Source organism: Artibeus jamaicensis, unplaced genomic scaffold (genome assembly GCF_021234435.1).
Source record: "Artibeus jamaicensis isolate MK-2021 breed Jamaican fruit bat unplaced genomic scaffold, CSHL_Jam_final scaffold_2172, whole genome shotgun sequence".
NCBI lineage: Eukaryota > Metazoa > Chordata > Mammalia > Chiroptera > Phyllostomidae > Artibeus > Artibeus jamaicensis.
Genome location: NW_026522031.1, coordinates 1,099,546 through 1,119,107, shown reverse-complemented (window position 1 = coordinate 1,119,107; position 19,562 = coordinate 1,099,546). Strand labels below are relative to the sequence as shown.

The following is a 19,562-nucleotide window of genomic DNA, read 5'->3' as shown; positions in this document are numbered from 1 at the left end:
TTATATTTTCCATCACCATTTAGTCCCCTTGTACCCCTCCCTGCAGTCACCACTGTTGTCCGTGTCCACGAGTCCTTTTTCCTTTTTGCTCCATCTCTCCACCCCCACCTCTCCCCTGCTTAGCTGCCATCCTGCTCTCTGTGTATATAGAGTCTGCTTAAAATCTTTCAATAAAAATTGAGTGAGAAAAATAATAAAGATAAGGTATGCCCAGCACACATACAGGGCCTTGTTTGGTAGTATGTATTTCATGAATACTTACTAAGCCACAGGGGTGACATCAGCCAAGAATGGGGAGTGGGCAGGCCAGAGACTGTTCTGAGGCTACAGCAATGATTTCTAGAGGACCAGAGACAAGCACGAAACAACAAGATAAACATGAACATGGCAGCCAGAAACAGCACTGAGTTCTAGGGAGACAGTCCACAGGTGAGGGACAGGGAGGTGGGGGTGGGAATCGCCGCCCTGGCTTGGCTGCCCCTGAGCCTCGGAGCAGGTGGAATGTGAGCTGAGGATGGGCTGACCATGCCAGGGAGCTGGCCGTGCAGAAACCCCCCTCCTCCCTCATCTGTCTGCCCAGGGGCCCCAGAAGAGCCCCAGATGCCAGAGCGGATGACATCAGCCAAGAGCCAGGGTGAGGATGTTTGTTTCCTCTTTGGAGCAACCAGCCATGAATTGGTTTATGCTCTCGGAACTCTTTGGTCTGTTTAGACAGGCCAGATACCATCAGCCCCCCTGCGCCAGTGAACTTGGTTCCTACTGAACCACTTCCTGGAACCAGCTGATGACCCGAGGCTTTAGAGGAAGTGGCAATGGCCCCAAGAATGGCAAGACACTTCTCATTACACAGTTAACAAACGAAAAGATGTTCAACCTCATTTATAACTTAAAAAAAAAAAGTGCAAGTTGAAATTTTATGTTTTCATCCACCAGATTGGGAAAGACTAAGAGACTGATCATTTCAAGTGCTGGTGAGGCTGGCGCCACAACCCTCTGTCATCTTCTTGGGAGTTCTTCGTGGTCGGCTTCTTGGGAGTTCTCAGGTCCCCACGACATAGTCCATCAGAGTACCCTTCGGCTAAGCATTTCCATTTTTTTCTTTCTTTTAAAAATATTTTATTTATTTACTTCTTTGTTTTTTAGCAAGAGGGGATGGGAGGGAGAAAGAGAGAAATACTGTTGTGAGAGAAAAACATCAATTGGTTGTTTCTTCCACGCACCCCAGCCAGGGACCAAACCCACACCCCAGGCATGTGCCCTGACCTGGAATTGAACCGGTAACCTTTCACTTTGCAGGAAGATGTCCAACCCACTGAGCCACACTGGTCAGGGCGAAGCAGTTCCATTTTAATGAATCTACCCTGAGAGTACCATCGGAGATGTGATTAAAAATACAACAAACGATGTGCAAGGTGGCATTTGCAGCACGGCAGTAATTATGTCACCCAGATAAGAACAATGCAAATGTGCACCAGAAGGAGGCAGCCTAAATTAGGGATAGATATAAGCTGAGTCATGAGTGAAGATTTTGAAATAAAAAAATATATGCATATCATAGCAATATAGATGAGGGTGTATATGCATAGGAAAAAAGCCAGAAGAGTGTACACCTAACCATTAACGATGGAGATCCCTGGGGCAGGCAATACGGAGGACTTCTGCTTTCTGCAGCATGCATTTCCTGTGATATTTAAATGTCGGATCGCAAGCATGTATTGCTGTTGGAAAATAGGAAAAGGATTTTAAAGTGAGAGGAAAGGATGGAAGAAGGGACAGTAGTAGATACTCATTCTTTTTGGCTAGCCAAAAACGGAAGCCCCTTGAAACATCTGGGTAATTCACCTGCCTTAGGGGTTTCCACCGCAGAAGTTGTAAATGACCTTCCCATGCCAGGGCCACTGTGAGTCATGGAAAGAGGCACAATGGAGCCTGCTCCAAAGTCTGGTGCTCATTCTGAGAGAGCCCCAGGCAGCCCCAGGCGGCCCATGGTGGGACTTGGTGCCCCCCACTCACCCTCCTAGCAATCAGAGAGGTGACTGTTATGCCAACTTAAGGGAGAAAAAAAAAGAGAGGTAGAGAGGGCAAGGTCCCAAAAATCCACAGAACTGAACAAGGAAGCTTTAGGAGGGGCAGAAACTATCTCTTGTTTATCCAAAATTCAGATTTAACTGATTGACCAGTATTTCATCTGCCAATCCTATCCTGGGGAACTTGATATAAATAGAACTAACCTCAGTCCCTTAGGAGATTCAGTAGGTCTGGGTGGAGCCCAGCCAGGAATCTGGTGGGGTGTTTTTTTGTTTTTGTTTTTGGCATTCAGCTCAGTGGCCAGGGTCGGGAAACCTGTACTGCAGCTCACCAGATCGCCCCGGGGACCGGGCTCCTGTCACCAGGAAAACAGACAGTTTCATGCTTATTCACTCCTCAGTCTTTTAACAGAGTTAGGCTAGTAGGAGTCAGGCCTCCGGAGCAACTGTTGCAGGGACTGCTGCGGGAAGGGGCGGGTTCCTCTCAGGCGTGGCGCCCCTTCCCACACCACACTGTCAGAACAACCAGCTCTGTTACTCTCCCGCAGACCGCCCCGTTCCTTTTGAACCCACTGGTTTTCCTGAGGTCCCTGCGTCCCTACAAGACTCGGCCAACCGCTGTCCTCCCGCGCTGTAACTCTCCAAATCAGCACAATAGCAGAGGGCCGGGGGGGAGGGGAAGTGGGTGGGACCAAGGACAAAGAAGAGGAAAGAGTCCCGGTGCACCGTGACCTTAGGTTCTCCCTTAAGTGCCTGCTGCTAGCTGTCTCCCGGGAAAACCACAGGTCCAGGCCCTCAGCCCTTCCCGTTGGCCTGCGCACGGCGAAGGGGCGTGGCCACAAGGGGGCGTGGCCTGGAAGGGGCGTGTCCCCGCAGAACCTCAGGCTCCCAGGAGAGCGGCGTGGTTCGGCGACTTCACCAACCCGGCGGGACCAGGGCCGAAGCGAGAGGGGAAACCGACTTCCTAACTGGGGCCAGGTGAGCCCTACTGCGCAGCTCTCGGTTGCTCCGCGTCCGGGATGGAGAGGGCCCGGGCGGCATCCGGAGGAGACCAAGTCCGGGCCGAGTTGCCAATGGAGACCTTGGAAAACCAGGTCCCGGGGCTGGAGCAGCCGCAGGCCCCCGCGGAGGAGCCACCGGAGAGTCCCGAGAACAGCCTGGCTCCGGCCGTACACCAGGCGACCGGCGCCGGCCAGGACTTCTCGGGCGGGAAGAAGCTGCCCTCGCCGCACCCCGCGCGCCTTCGGGTGCTGCCACCCAGCCTGGGCTACGGTGCCTTCCGCCGCCAGGTGTCCGCCAGCCCGGAGCCGCCGTCACCGGGCCCCGCTGCGGCCGAGCAGCCCCGGGACCGCGAGGCGGAGCTGGTGCCCTGGGCCGCGCCGGTGGAATTGCAGGTGGACGTGCGCGTGAAGCCCGTGGGTGCGGCCGGTGGCAGCCGCGCGCCCTCGCCCGCGCCCTCCACGCGCTTCATCACAGTGCCGGTACCGGAGTCCCCGGGCTTCTCCCGCCACGCCTCGCCCGTGTTCCCGATTCTGCCGCGGACCGCCTCCTTGGGCAGCACGTGGGGTCGGGGCTCGCAGCTGGCCGTAGCCCGGGCGGAGCACGGCCTCGATGCCGAGGGCCGGGTCGACCCTGCCGAGGGGGACGCGGAGTCCCCGGGCTCCCCTAAGTGCCGCTGCCGCTGCAAGGAGCAGGAGCTGGAGAAGGAGGACACCGTGCTGCTGCACCGCGCCCAGGTGGACGGCGACCTGAAGCTGCACCGGGCGATAAAGCTCATCGGTAAGCGCGCGCCTGCGCGGGGAGCCCACACCGCCGGGTCGGGGTCCAGGCAGCCGGAGGTCCCCCTGGGCCTCTGCTCTGGAGGGACTAGGAGACCCAGACGACCCTCCCAATGTCCGGCCCTACCTGCCATCTCTCTGGCTTGAAACCAATGACATTCTGGTCTACGTAGTTCTAATTCAGATGGTTTGGGATAAAAGAATAAACCGACTATTCTTTCCCCTTACACTCTCCCGACAACTTGCACACGCCCTCTTAGTGTGCGCAGCCTCTTTGAGAGGTCCAGGTGGAAGGAATTGCAGGCGAGGGAAAGTTTTTCGGGATCACGTGACTGTGGTGGTGGAGGCCCTGGAGGGATGAAGATTGCCTGAGAAAAAGATATAAACAATTAAGCAATCCTGGACCAGGAACGGGGAGGGCGTGGCCAGGGATTTTGGGGGCGGGAAAGCTTCCTGGAGCTCAGCCTTGAAAAATAAGTAGTAATTGGAGGGATTTAGCTTCATCTGAAACTGTTTTTCTTTTAACTAGGACAATGAATTTGTTACTTGTGTGAAAAAAAAATTGCATTCTAAAGGGTGGGGGAGGGGGGCGCGCTACTTTTATTTTTGGCCTGGAAGTTTGGGAGACAGGTGGTGCGGGGAGCGACTTTTCTCTCAAGTCCCCACAGTCCACCACGGATGAGAGTAAACAAGACATGACATGATCTGCTTGGGGAGGAGAGGTGGCCGATCCCACAAGAGGGAAGGGCCATGAGCAGTGGCCAATTTCTCAGGGGAAAAAGGCGTTGAGCCCCTTCAACAGCTTTTATTGGGTTGTAATACACAGGAATACAGGGCAGCAAGGATCAAACAGTAGATAACATTTCAAAGAAGTCTGAGGGCTTAGTCTGAGTCAGTGTCTGTCAGTAAAGGGGGTTTGCAGAAACTTTGGGAGACAAACTCATTTCCTGCTTGGACCTTTACCATATGAATGAAAGCACTCTTAGCAGAGCAGATTTCACAGGTTTTTCAGGAATTTTTTGTGATGCCAGATTTTTCCCCAAGACATGCTCTAGCAAGGCAAGGAGTTGCACCTCTCCCCAACAGGTATTCAGGCTTAAGGGGATTAGAGCCAAGAAGCACTTCTCCCAGAGGACTGGGGACTCAGGCTATGTCACATAGCCAGGGGACAAGGGTCTATTACTAGGTCTTTGTTGCAGCCCCCCCCCCCAGTCCTTCCATGATGGCCTCCCAAGTGGTTGAGTCTGGTTTAGGTTGCTCCCCGCTGTGAGGAGACTTACCACCCATCATGGACTTCTGACCAAGCTTTGGTGGGGGTTGGTTAGGGTTACAATTCCTGAAACCAGGCAGAGCAGTCCCCAACAAGGTGGTTATGGGGGGGGGGTCACCGCATTGTAGGCCTGAGTGTGAAAGTGTGTGAAAGTTTTGTAACTCGGTGTATTTCTTTACTGCCTGGTTTTCTGAAAGGCCAGAGTGGAATGTACTGTTCTGCCCCACTACTAGTACTAGTTACTGAGGTGATTGGTGGGTTTATTTTCCTTTTCTTCTCCAGGCTTTTTAGTTCTGCTTTTCTTATTTGAAGATTGTCAACCTATGTGCCTTTAAAAATATTTATTGATTTTGGAGAGAGAAACAAACTTATGCATTCATTAGCTGGTTCTTGTCTGTGCCCAGACCCGCACACCTTGCTATATCAGGGATCGAACCTGCAATCTTGGTGTATCAGGACGACACTCTAACCGACCGAGCTACCCAGCCTAGGCTATATATCTTTTATTCCAAGCATTTTCCGTTTGCTTTTTTGGGGAACACCTTCACCAAGCTATAATTTACACACCACACAATTCACCCACTTAAAGCACACAATTCTATGGTCTTTCGTGTCTTCACAGAGTTGTGTGACCCTTGCCAGCCAGTTTTAGAATATTTGCATTCACTCCAAAAAGAAAATGCTCTGCCACTGAGCTCTCACCGCCCGGCCCACAGCCCCAGGTAGCTGCTCGTCTCCTTTTCGTCCCTGTGGGTTTGCCTATCCTGGATATTCCATTTAAATGGACTCATAATACACGTCCTTTGGTGTCTGGCTTCTTTCACTTAGCATAGTGTTTCCAAGGTCATCTACGATGTAGCTAGCCCATGTCAGTACTTAATTCCCTGGCTCTCTGGAGTTCTTTTCCCCTCTGCAACCTCACTCCTGTCCACGTGCTCTCTGCGTGGTGCTTCCTCCTTGGCCCCCAGCGACCTGGAGAGGTGAAAGAGGCAGGCGCCATTCCGGTGTTAAAACTGGAAAACACCCAGAACGCTTGAGTCAGAACTCGAACCCAGGGCCATTGAACTCCACATCTAGGCCTCGCTCCTCTCTGGAATCCGCAGCCTCATCTCCTGGGACCTCTGCCAGTCTGTTAGCTGCTTGAGTGCAGCGGCCTTGCCCCGTCCTTGGCGTATTTACACTCTGTGTCTGAGGCATGCTAGGTGTATAGTAAATGCTTGTTAGCCAATTCTTTCTTGAGTAGAATCTTAGGTCTTCTAGTTATATAAGAAAACATGTAGTATTTTTCTCCCCATTAGGAAGTTCTAAATCCAGGGTGTCATCCGGGTGTCTGGGCCGAGGCGGTGGGTGGGCACGTGGGTGTGAAGCTCATGTATAAGTCTGTGGCTCTAACCTGTCTCTTCTGGTTGTCCCTGCCCCCACCCCCGCACCTCCCAGGGCTGCCGATGTACATGAAGTCCCTGCGCTGGGCCCTGGTGGTCATGGCCGTGCTCCTGGCGGTGTCCACGGTCGCCATTATAGCCCTGGCCTCTCGAACAGGTATGGCGTCTCCTCCTGGCTGCGCTCTGACAAGCAGTCGGTCGGCAGCCCCGACCAGGGGGGCTTTGTGCCCCACACAAACTGTACAGCCTTCCTCGGCCCCTGCCCACCCTGCTTGCCACCAAAAGGCTTGCCAGTCTCAGGCCTGCAGATTTGCCCCTCAGTCCAGGTGGCGGGAGGGAGTTGAGGTTTTTAATGTACATGCATTCAGCTCGTTACAGTTTACCCCGCGGCTCACCTGTGGTCTCTGCCTGCAGGGGCCAGGTGCCGGCCGTGTCCCCAGGGCTGGCTGTGGTACGGGGAGCACTGTTACCACCTCTCCGCCGAAGCTCAGGCCTGGAAAGCCAGCCAGGCGTACTGCTCAGCCCTCAACGCCACCCTCGCCCTGCTGAGCCACAGCCAGGTGAGAAGGGGGGAGGGTGGGCAGTGGAGGTGCGTGCAAACCCTCACCCATGACAGGACACTAGCCCTGCGAGGAATCGCAAAGATCTAGCCCACCCACACATTACAGAAAAAGTCACCAAGGCCTGGAGAAGTAAAGTGGCATGCAAGGGGACTAGACTCCGTGTGACCCAGGGTCTTCGGTTTACTGTGCGTTCTAAGTCTCGGAGGTGGAGCTGGGTGGCCTCAGCAGAGTTGCCGCTGTCCAGCCCGCTGTGTAGCCGCCGGCCGAGCAGTTAACGGAGCTCAGGGACCAGTCTGCGCTGGCGTATCTGTGGGGGGGACATGTGTACTCCTGGGAGGTGGCGTGGAAAACTAATCACATTTAGGGAGTATGCTGTCGGATCTTGCTATAAAATGCAGGATGACAAATCACCACTGAAGTCAGTGACTTAAGACCACAAGCATTTCTTTCTTGATCCCCGGGAGGACTGTTGAGGGGCTGACCTTGGCTGGGCATGACAGACAGCTGAACTTCAGGGTGCAGATTGGCCGGGCTGGGCTTGTGCCTGCAGGTTGGGTTCACTCTGTGAGTCTCTGGTCCTTCTCCAAGCTAAAGGGAAATTTTCTATGTGGATTAGGGGGAAACGTGAGAGGAATCGTTGACGGGAGACACCTGGTTCTTCTCACTGATGCATGTGGAGAATCACAGATCAGCAAGTCTGTTAGCATGGAGTCAGGGTTTATTAGTGATCCGTTCCCATGGAAGGGAATGGGCCTAGGTCCGGGCAGGGGGCAGGGTGGGGGGAGGTGGTGAAAAGCAGGGGTTCAGGGTAAAGCAGGGTGGCAAAACGAAGGATGGCTGGAGGCTGAGGTGGCCAGAGGCTGGGCGGTCTGAGGCCAGGCAGCCAAAGAGCCCAGAAAGCGGGTCCTTGGTACTGAGGACTTACCTAGTTGGCGAGACAGGAGTGAAGAAGTTGGATGTTGATGGGTAAAGGTGGGGCCAGCTTTCCCGAGGGGGTGTGGCCACCCACAGGTAGGTGTGTGCGGGAGTCTGCTAGCCTGAATCCTTGCCTTGCTCCAGACCACATTTGTCCATCTTGTAAAACAGATACGTGACAGGAGGCAGTTAATTAAAGCCGGGACAGTTACCCAGAGTTCTTTATGGGCTCTTTCTGTAAGCACCAGGGAGTCCCTCGTAAAACAGATAGTGACCAGAGGCAGACAATTAACCAAAGCAGTTTTATGCGCTGCTTCTTTGGGCACTGCGGACCCTCTCCCACCTTTCAGGCCTTGGGATGAAAGCGCAGCTTCAAAGGCCTTCTTTCTCAGATAATGGAAACAATACACAGAAGTTCAAGGACTTCCCTCCTCCCGTGTCAGCATGGTGTTTCTTGTGATGTTGGAACACCTGGTGATATCACCAGACCAGGCTCAGAGCTGCTGAGATAGTGGGTGAGATACGCCTCCCTCCTCCTCCCTGCCTCGGTTTGCTAGCTGTCCTACTGAAGCCCCGTTGCCTGGCAACTACGATGCTAGATGCTGGCCAGCAACTGCGCAGTCTCAGAGTTCTTCCTGTGCTGTCTCCTGCCCCAGAATGGTAGCCCGGGCGGGCAGGCCAGCGATGGGTATGTAACATTTTCCGCCTGGGGCCTGGGCTGGGCCCTGAGTTCTTAGTCACCGTGAGGTGAGAACAGGCTGGGCAGAGACACCTTCCCAGGCTCCCGCATCCAAGGAGCAAGCCAGCCCGGTCACACCCGGAAACTGCAGACCAGTGGGAACACAGCTGGGTCCCTAAAGAGTGCTTGAAGCTGAAGGGGGAACCCGGCAGGGCAGGGACTTAGCAGCCCAGCGTAATTTTTCCATCTCCTGAGAGACCCACGGAGCACAGCAAATGTCACCAGAGACCCAGTGACATCGAGGACCCCTGCCCTCCAGCCCCTCATCAGAGAGGTTCAATCCAGAATGACCTTGGACCTGGGTTGAGCAGCTGCTTCATTTTGCAGAGCGAGGAAGAAGGAAGTTACCTTAAATGTACACACTGACTGCATACTTGACCAGTTAGAGAGAGAGATGGATGAATGGATGGCCCTGGCTGGTGTGGCTCTGTTGGTTGGAGTGTCATCCCATAGACCGAAAGGTTGCAGGTTTGAATCCCTTTCAGGGCACATGACTAGGTTGCAGGTTCGGTCCCCCATGGGGCACATACAATAGACAACTGATTGATGTTTCTCTCCTCTCTCCCCTTCCCTTGTCCTCTCTCTAAATTTATTTATTTATTTATTTATTTTTGTTTTTTTCTTTTTTGTTTTTATTTTTTATTTTTTATTTTAATTTTTTTAATTGATTATGCTGTTACAGTTGTTCTATTCCCCCCCTTCATTCCCCTCCACCCTACCCTCCGTCCCCACCATTACCCCCTCTTTAGTTTATGTCCATGTGTCTCAAGTTCTTTAGATTCTATATTTCCCATACTATTCTTGCCCCCCTGTCTATTTTCTATCTACTGTCTATGCTACTGATTTTCTGTACCTTCTCCCCCCTTCTCGTCCTCCCACTCCCTTGTTGCTAACCCTCCTTGAGATCTTCATTTCTATGTTTCCACTCCTGATCTAGCTGTCCTTTTAGTTTGCTTTTGTTTTAGGTGTGGTTGTTCATAACTGTGAGTTTGTTGTCCTTTCACTGTTCATGTTTCTTTAACTTCTTTTTCTTCGATAAGTCCCTTTAACCTTTCATATAATAAGGGCTTGGTGATGATGAACTCCTTGAATTTGATCTTATCTGAGAAGCACTTTATCTGTCCTTCCATTCTAAATGAAAGTTTTGCTGGATAGAGCAATCTTGGTTGTAGGTCTTTGGATTTCATGACTTAGAATACCTCTTTCCAGCCCCTTCTTGCCTGTAAGGTCTCTTTTGAGAAATCTGCTGACAGTCTGATAGGTGACTTTCCCCTTAGCTCTTGCTGCTTCTAGGATTCGCTCCTTCATTTTAATCTTGGCTAATGTAATGATGATGTGCCTTGGTGTGTTCCTCCTTGGGTCCAACTTCTTTGGGACTCTCTGAGCTTCCTGGATTTCCTGGAAGTCTATTTCCTTTGCCAGATTGGGGAAGCTCTCCTTTATTATTTGTTCAAATAAGTTTTCCACTGGTGGCTGTTCCTCTTCCCCTTCTGGTACCCCTATAATTTGGATGTTGGAGCGTTTAAAGATGTCCTGAAGGTTCCTAAGACTCTCCACATTTCTTTGAATTCTTGCTTCTTGACTCTTTTCTGTTTGGCCATTATTTTCTTTCTTCTGGTCCACTCCATTGATTTGAGTCCCAGTTTCCTTTTCATCGCTATTGGTGTCCTGTGCAATTCCATTCATTTCAATTAGTTTCTGCCTCCATATTATTTGTCTAATTTGTGGCTATAATCAACCAGTTCTGTGAGGATCCTGATGACCAGTGTTTTAAACTGTGCGTCTGAGAGTTTTGCTATTTCTTCATTGCTTAGATTTATAGGCTCTGGGGCTTTGAGATCTTCTTGAGGCATTTTTGGTCTGTTCACGCCCTTTAAGTGTGAGAAGCAGTGCCTTGGACTCCCAGGTTGCTGGGTTGTGACGCTGTATGTGGGGGCGTGGTCAGAGCGGGGAAATGGCGACCCCCTCTGCTGTTTTGTGCCGCTGGGTGAGGAGCAGAACCTTATGTGGTTCTCCAGGGCCGGGCCACTCAGAGTCACTGGGTTATGACGCTGTATGTGGAGGTGGGGTCAGAGAAGGGAAATGGCGGTGCCCTCCCTGCCGCTTGCTGTGGGGACCCGCTGGATTCCAGTCCAATCGCCCACTCCCTTGCTTGTCTATCTGCGCACCAATGCACGACCACAGTCAACCCGCAGCCCTGCTCCCCCGCTGTCTCCCCCGAGGTTGCTCGCTCGGTCGCTCACTAGGTCCAACCCTGCGCCTGGATTCCGCGCCTGAGTCCGTCTGACCGAGTTTTCATGTGCAATCCCGCTCCGCCAGCTGCTGGTTTCGCCCCTTACCGGTCAGGCTGAAGAATTTGTTGTTAACGGACTTCCGAAAAGTTCAATTTACCGTGTTCTGGCTGTGTTTTCTGTTGCTAATATTTCGTTGTCTCTAAACTTGGTTGTGTGAGAAGGCACGGCACATCCACCTATGCCTCCATCTTGGCGGAAGTCCACTCTCTCTAAATTTAATAAGCATGTCCTCAGGTAAGGATTAAAGGAGAGAGTGAGAGACAGAGAGATGTAGGAAGCCATAGAAAAGAATTTACCTGGATTTTAGGATGTAAAAGATGAGATTTCAAGTATATTCTCCTCAGGGTCAGAAGTCCCCTCCGCACACTGGTGGACCCTTGGGAGACGCGCCAGTGGAGGGCAGTGAGGCCCCGGGGACCCTGTGCCTTCGTTACACAGCAGTCCTTTCAGTTGGAAGTTTCTGGAATTTATTTTTAACTCTTTTTAAAAAAAGATTTTATTTATCTATCTGTAGAGGGGAAGACAGAGGGAGAGAAATATCAATGTATGGTTGCCTTTCATGCATCCCCTGCCGGGAACTGGCCTGTAACCCAGGCATGTGCCCTGACTGGGAACCGAACCGGGATCCTTTGGTTCACAAGCCCTCGCTCAATCCACTGAGCCACACCAGCCAGGGCTGTTTTTGACTCTTGACACTGCTTTTCCCACTCCACAGTTTTTTTTGCTAACAATGAGAACAGGTGAATGGAGTCTGGGCTGCAAGGGAAAGAAGAGCCAAATGGAGTGGGTGGGGACTGGCCCTGGCCGCAGGCCCCAGGAGCCCCAGAGAGCTAGGATGGAAAGAAGGGCCCTTTGGGCATCGCCCCAAGCCTCCGATGCAGTTGTGTGTGGGGGCAGGGCACGAGCTGTGCACACCACCCCACAGAGGGGACACTTAAGGAGTATGTACTGTGTGCCTTGGCTTTACACCTACTGTCTCGGGCTTCACTGCAAATGTACAGAAGACCGTGCTGAAGCTCTGAAAGGGTCGGTACCCCACCTTCCATCATAGACCTTACGAGTCATGGAACCAGACTTTGAATATGGGGTAGCCTGGTCCCCAAGGCTCTCCTCTCTGCAGTGACAGCCATATTGAGCCTTCCCCAGCCAGCAGCTGACAGCCCACAGGGGGGTGGTGCTGGCCAGCAAGAGTTCCAGATGTGTGCAGCCATGCGGCGAGATGCGTGGACCACCCAGGTTCCTTCCCATCCTCTCCAAAGCCCCCCACCCAGCCCTGCCCGCAGGCCCCAGCCCGAGGGGCTGCGTGCACCTTGCCTGTTCCCTCCCCATTCCCCACTTTCCTGTGTCGTGTGACCCTTGGGACCTCAGGTGGTTAAGGTCAGCCAGGTTACCTGGAAGTTGCTTCTGCTGGTGCTCCCTCGGGGAGAAGATGGGTGGGTGCTGACACCTCTGGGCCCACGGCTGGCGTGGCAGCCGGGTGTTACCTAGGTCCCTTGGTGGTGACTGCCAGAGCCACAGGACGGCAATTTTGCTGAGTTGGCTGACTGTGTGCTGGGCCGTCACTGTCTATGGTGAGTAAGACTGGCCCCCAGTCCTCCCCAAGTTCACGGTGTCCCTACAGGAAAGGACCTTGAAGCTGAAGGACCTGAGGGATGAATGGGAGTGGCACCAAGGGGCAGTTGTCATGCTAATGCTTACTTGCTAATTCCCAGGGTTAAATACCAAGGTTTCATCTTTGTCAACTTAAACCACTTTGGGGGCAAAAAACCGAATATAACATCACATTCATTTTTACTGTCCTGCTTCACTAAAGTGAGTAAAGGCTTCTCGGCATGGTGAGCGAGGTGCCCGTGCTGGTTGGCGCTGCCTTTCCCACCGAGCCTGATTTCACCTTTACATTTTCTTGCACAACTGCATTTTCTACAGTGGCTACAGTTGCCCATCAGGTTGCTATCCTATACTCGGCCGAATTAGCTCCCGATGGCTGGGCATTTGGTGCCTTCCACCTTCCTTCATAAATGGCACTGTGTTATCTTTGGGTAGAGTCAGTTTGTCCCCTTCATGCTCTTGGGTTTTTCCCCAAAGTGGGACGGACGCCGGGGGAGGGAAAGACCGGGCAGTGCGGTCTGGCCACGTCCCACCAGGAATTACAGTGTTAACACCTTTTAAATACAGTTGAAATGCAGGTTCGAAACAAGCTGAAAAATCTCAAATACCATGTCTTGGTTTACTGTTAAAAAGAGGACATCAAGTATGAATAGGTAAAAGAAATAATCACTGCTAACAGCTCTCTCGCCTCTTTGTTTTCATTCTGGCTGTTCCTCACGTTTGTGTGCACGTACGTACAGACTTTTTCCTTATTACGGTCATGCCACAGCTTTGTCACTCACTGTGACCCCGCACATACTGCAGCCTTCCGCCTGCTGTGCTGCCCGCCCCCCTGGCCCCGCAACGGTGCTCCATGGGCTTCTTACTTCTGTTTAAGGACTTGAAGAATATCGCTCTGAACTCTGATGCTCACGATGTACCTGATGCTCTTGCAAGCAGCTGTGCTGCTGACCACCTGCTCCCAGGCGGCTGCAGCCTAATCTACCCCATTGCTGCCTCCCCCTCAGCTTTGCTCACCTCGCGCCCTGCCCTTGGAGCCTCTTTGTTCACCCTCTGTTGTTCCGTGGGGACTGGCATTCACCTCCTCTCGCCTTGAGGACAGAGATGGGATCATCCCCGTTTCTGGTCCCCATCCTGAGCTCAGTGCCAGGGTACCCGTCAGCATCTGGGGCAGCTTCCTAGGTCCCGGTGTTTGGGCGAGTCGGGTCGGGTGCAGGCTGAGTTGCTTCTGGGCCTGGGAAGCTGGGGATTTGCAGGAGCCCCAGGTGAGACGAGCTCATGTACAGTAAGAGTGACCAGCTGCTTTTCTCCCACAGGACTTCCTGAGCAGATGCCTAGCCATCAAGTACTCCTGGGTGGGGGCCCAGAGAGGCCCCCATGGCTGGCACTGGATTGACGGTACCCCCCTGTCACCCCCGCTGTGAGTGACTGTGCCTGGGAGGGGGGGTGTCCCCTCTGTCCCCAGTGCACTAGTGTGGCATCACAGCAGGTGCCAGAGAGGAGCTGGAAGCCTTCCCTCTTCCCGCACTGCTGTGCTGAGTCCGCCATCTCCCCAGATTGTCCCCCGCTCCACCCCCTGGGCCGCCCCTCAGGAGGCTGACCCCACACACATGCTCAGGGCCTGGTTTTGTTTAGTCCCCGTCACCCCACCCATTGTTTAGGGCCCCAGCACACTGACCCAAGCGGGACTGTCACCCTGTTCTATACACAGGTGTGCCACTCAGACCTTTGGTGGTCCACCCAGGGCCACACAGCTGAAGAGCTAGGGACATCCCCCCATGCCTACCCCAGGGCCGACTCAAACAGTCCCTGGGCCAGTGGGGCTGCAGGGTGGTGGGCAGGCCTGTGCTGCCTGGAAGCCCTGCCACCCTGAGCGCCCTCCTTCCTCTCGTCCTTCCCCAGCGTCCCGGAGGAAGAGGAGGGCCGGCCGGATCTCAGGTGCGGGGCCGTGGATGGAGGCAAGCTTGTGGCTTTGGACTGCTCCTCTCCAAGGCCCTGCATCTGCGCCAAGGGGGCCGAGTGACGTGGGTTTCACCCGTTCACCCGCTGGAGGCCTGCAGCCTACTCCCTGGAGCCAGGCTCCCAGGGCTTCCTGCCCTGAGCAAACCTGGGAGCCCGGGAGCAGGACCTCTGCTGCAGGAAGACCTCTGGGCCGAAGGCTTTCTGCGGCCCTGGGGCCAAGTGCCCATTTCCATCTCCAGCCGCTGAGGAGGCTCTGTTCAGACCTTAAGCCATTTTGGTTTTTAGCATTTTGAGCCTAGGTCTCTCCCTTGTTAAAATGGCCATTTCCCATGCTCTCTCTTACCTGCTTCCCCACAATGCACACTTCTTGAGTCCCAGAGGAACAGATCACAGGTGAGCCCAACCTGGGTTCTCATTGAGCCCCCGAAATACGTTTTGCGGCGAGAACAATTGTCAGCAGGGACGTTGTTGCTATAGATGCCAGTTCTGAGCAGCTGGCACATGGCCAGCCCAGCTGATGACCAGGGTCCCAGCAAGTGAGAAGCTATGGACACCTGGAGGAAGACGGAGGTTGCCCACCGATGGCCGAGGCTGGGATGATGCAGGGGAGACAGCCACCTGGGCAGGAGGAACCTGGCCTTGGTAGGGGGAAGTTCCCGCAAACACGGGTCCCAGTGAGAAAGGAAGTCAGAAATGTGGGTGGGTTCGAGGCAGCTCTTCCCACAGCTGTGGGGACACCGGCCTGAAGGTGTCAGTGTGCTGGGGTTCGTGAGGACCCTCAGAAAGTGGCACCCCAGCCTGCAGAGACCCCTCCAACAACAGGAGACCGTACCTGCGTCTCATCTTGGTGCCGGGCAGTCAACACAACTGTGTATAAAAACCAGCTTTCTAGTCGGGTCACATCCACATCCTCCTCGGAGATGTGACGTCCATGAGACCAGCAGCTTGTAGAGAAAGTGCAGGCGCCTGGGAGAAAGATGTGGCGAGCCCGAGAGGACAGGCAATAAAAGCCTGGGAGGCCCTCTGCCTTTCTCGTGGCCTCCTCATTCTGACTACACGTTAACTCCAGAGCAAGAAAACATGGCTGGCCTCAACTCCCTTCAAAGCCCTTCTCGGCAGACGTCGTGGGTCTGGGGCGTCAGGGTGCTTCAACATCGGGAGCGCTTGGACACCTCCCGGCTTCAAGGACAAGTCCCATGTGGCTGGGGGCCCCCGACCAGCTGTGGAGGTGGCCAGAGCGGGGCGCTGAGGGCTGAAGTCTGGAAGTTACTGAGCTTCCCTTGGTGAAGCAATGGAGTGCGACAGAGGACTTACTGTCCAAAACCGGCAAGCCAACAGATCAAAGTGTAAGCTTATTATTTAGAAATTCAGAGACAAATAGAAGAAACAGCAAAAATAATTATAAATGCCTTAACACTAATCGATGACAGAGCAGTGGCCAGAGCCGGGAGGGGCGCCAGGGAACATTCTAGGGGCTGGAAGTGCTCTGGGTCTGGGTGGGGTTGGGGCCACCCACGTACAGGGTTGTCACGCTGTTCTACTGAAGATTAGAAAGTGAAGTCTGTCTCCAATAACTGGAGTCAAGTTACTAGGGGACTGATTTTTTTAAAAAATGAAAACTGAATAGTGGGCACGAAATAATCCAAGGAGTGAAGTAGTGACATGGGGACTACGTTAGAAATTTAAATGCTGAAGTACATGTTACAGACCGTCACCATCTGATTCATCTTCCTGCAAAGATTCCGTAGCGGCTACTTCTCCAGTGCAGCTGGGCTCCAGTTAAAAGCTTTATCCTGAACATCATCTAGGACTGATTCTTTTAAAAAAACATTTATCCTTTTGTATATTTACTTAAATCCACATTCACAGTTTAAGAAAACAAAACACATTCATGCACTACTTTGGTAAAAAGACATTAGACTTTTTTAAAAGGTCCAGAAGATTCTGACCTGCGGCATGGCCGGAGAACTACGTGTCGGAAACTGTCCCTGTCACAGAGCTCCATCCTGGCTCTACGTGTCAGCCTCACCTTCTGAGCAGGTTGCCCTTTTGCAGGAAGGGCGCTGGAAGACACGCAGCAGGTTGGTTTGCACGGAACTCCAATTTTTCTAGTGCCTTCCCACCGGGCACAGCCAGCTGCCACTGTTTGAAATTCCCATCCAGCGGTGTTGCCAGCACACTGGCTTGTTCCGAGGGGCTCTGGGGGCCAGGCTCTGACATGCACTGGCCCCGCGGCTCACAGCAGCCTGCGAGGGGCAGCTCTGGAACATCCAGTCTGCGTCAGACCTCAAATTCGCCATCCTCCAAACCCTGTTTCTGATTTAGGGGGTCGGGGACCTTAAGTGAAGTTCCTACCAGCTTTCTTGGGTTCTGATGCTGAGGGTCCAGGAACCCCATTTGCAGAAGCCCTAACAGAGCCCGTCTTGCTACCAGGAAAAAAATCAGTATTTTAAATGAACTTTGAGGTGTAATTTGCACCAAAGAAAATGTAGCTGGTTGAGGAGCACCTGTTGACAAGTATAGGTCCTTGTGAGCCACTGCCAGTCAAGATGTGGAGTAGTGCCAATGCTCTAGAAAGTTCCCTCCTGTCCCTTTGCGGTCAGTCTCCCCTCTGGGACCTCCAGCTCCAAGCTCATCTGCATTCTGTCTACAGATTAAGTGTAGTTTGTTCTAGGATTTCCTTTAAGAGGATTGCACAGTATGTAGTGTTTTGCATATGCTTTTCGAGCCGAGTAGGAGGTTGTGAAGACTTATTCATGCCAGCACATGTATCGGTATGTCTTTGTAGGATTTACCTTCTCTCCAGCGGGTGACATCAGGGTTGAGTCCACACTTGGGGTGTTACGAATACAGCTGCTACAAACATTCAAACAGAAGTCCTTGTAAAACAAAGTCCTTGTGTGGACATAGGTTGTCATTTCTCTTAGGTACCTGGGGGTTGTATGGTCACGTTTCATTTGTAAGAATCCACCGAACTGTTTTCCAGAGGAGCTGTGCATTTGACACTCCCACCAGAATACGCGTTCCAGCTGCCCCGCCGCTTCCTGGCTGACATGTGGTCTGGCCGGTCTCCCCCCACCCCAGCCAACTCTAGTGGGTGTATAGTGGACTCGGTGTGGTTTTCATTTGCATTTCCCTGATAACTGGTAATACTGAGCTGCTTTCATGAGCTCAAAGGCCATTTGTATGTACTTTTTTGTGTGATTCTGATACCCAGACTGTATTTAGAAAAACCCTATTAACACCCACACCCACGGGGCAGACTTTTAAGCGACAATTTAAATGGAAAAATCTAAGGTATCTCCCAACTTTGTGAGAGCGTTTCAACGTAGAGAATTTAAAGTCACATAAACACCCATATACTCACTACCTAGATCTAACAACAGTTAACATTAATGTGAATGTACGAAATCCAACCATCTGAAGGTGTTAGAGGTCGGGCCACTTCACCTGAAAATACTTCAGCATGCATCTCCTACAAATAAGGATAGTCGTCTATGTACTAACGATTCCACTATTACTTAGTAAAATCAGCATTAACTTAATATTCAATCCATGTTTCCATTTCCCCGGTTCCACTATTTTAAACAAAAACCAGGGTCGAAGCATTGTTATGGGTATTTCTTTAATCCCTTTTAACATAGAGCTTTGTTTCAGTAACATTTACTTTTTGAAGAGACTAGGCCAGCTGTAGAGTGACAACTGTCCGCCCTGGCTGGTGAGGCTCAGTGGATCGAGCGCTCGGCCTGAGGACTGAGAGGTCACCAGTTCAAAGTCTGGATGGGACACATGCCTGGGTTACAGGCCAGGTCCCCAGTTGGGGGTGTGTGAAAATGTTTCTCTTGCATACCAGTGTTTCTCTCCCTCATTTCCCCTCTCTAAAAGTAAATACATAAAATGTTTAACTATTTAAACTAAATAAATAAAGTGACAGCGATGCTGCATTTGTCTCATTTCTGCAAACTGGAAGTTGGGCTTGATTCTCTATGAACATTCTGGTAGAAATACTTCACATTTCATCACCTGGTAAGATTTATTTATTTTGGTAGTTTTTTAAATTGATTATGCTGTTACAGTTGTTCTATTCCCCCCCCCTTCATTCCCCTCCACTCTACCCACCGTCCCCACCATTACCCCCCTTTAGTTTATGACCATGTGTCTCAAGTTCTTTAGATTCTATATTTCCCATACTATTCTTGCCCCCCATCTATTTTCTATCTACTGTCTATGCTACTGATTTTCTGTACCTTCTTCCCCCTTCTCCTCCTCCCACTCCCTTGTTGCTAACCCTCCTTGAGATCTTCATTTCTGTGTTTCCACTCCTGATCTAGCTGTCCTTTTAGTTTGCTTTGGTTTTAGGTGTGGTTGTTAATAACTGTGAGTTTGTTGTCCTTTCACTGTTCATGCTTCTTTAACTTCTTTTTCTTAGATAAGTCCCTTTAACCTTTCATATAATAAGGGCTTGGTGATGATGAACTCCTTGAATTCGATCTTATCTGAGAAGCACTTTATCTGTCCTTCCATTCTAAATGAAAGTTTTGCTGGATAGAGCAATCTTGGATGTAGGTCTTTGGATTTCATGACTTGGAATACCTCTTTCCGGCCCCTTCTTGCCTGTAAGGTCTCTTTTGAGAAATCTGCTGACAGTCTGATGGGGACTCCTTTGTAGGTGACTGTCCCCTTAGCTCTTGCTGCTTCTAGGATTCTCTCCTTCATTTTAATTTTGGCTAATGTAATTATGATGTGCCTCGGTGTGTTCCTTCTTGGGTCCAACTTCTTTGGTACTCTCTGAGCTTCCTGGATTTCCTGGAAGTCTATTTCCTTTGCCAGATTGGGGAAGTTCTCCTTTATTATTTGTTCAAATAAGTTTTCCACTGGTGGCTGTGCCTTTCCCCCTTCTGGTACCCCTATAATACGGATGTTAGAGCGTTTAAAGATGTCCTGGAGGTCCCTAAGACTCTCCTCATTTCTTTGAATTCTTGCTTCTTGACTCTTTTCTGTTTGGCCATTATTTGCTTTCTTCT

At 51.9% G+C, this 19,562-nt stretch overlaps 1 protein-coding gene across 2 annotated transcripts; it reads left to right on the top strand.

Moving 5' to 3' along the window:
• The first annotated feature begins 2,940 nt into the window (after window positions 1–2,940).
• KLRG2 (killer cell lectin like receptor G2) lies at window positions 2,941–18,468 on the top strand. 2 transcript variants are annotated; one of them, XM_037159287.2, is made up of 6 exons: window positions 2,941–3,806; window positions 5,698–5,797; window positions 6,513–6,614; window positions 6,872–7,017; window positions 13,893–13,996; window positions 14,479–14,563. In XM_037159287.2, the coding sequence occupies exons 1-5, from the start codon at window positions 3,047–3,049 to the stop codon at window positions 13,970–13,972; spliced, it is 1,188 nt and encodes a 395-aa protein (XP_037015182.2). In that variant the 5' UTR covers window positions 2,941–3,046; the 3' UTR covers window positions 13,973–13,996; window positions 14,479–14,563. The 2 variants fall into 2 exon arrangements, with proteins under 2 accessions (XP_037015182.2, XP_037015181.2); XM_037159286.2 differs by lacking the exon at window positions 5,698–5,797 and having other exon boundaries at window positions 14,479–18,468.
• Window positions 18,469–19,562: the final 1,094 nt, after the last annotated feature.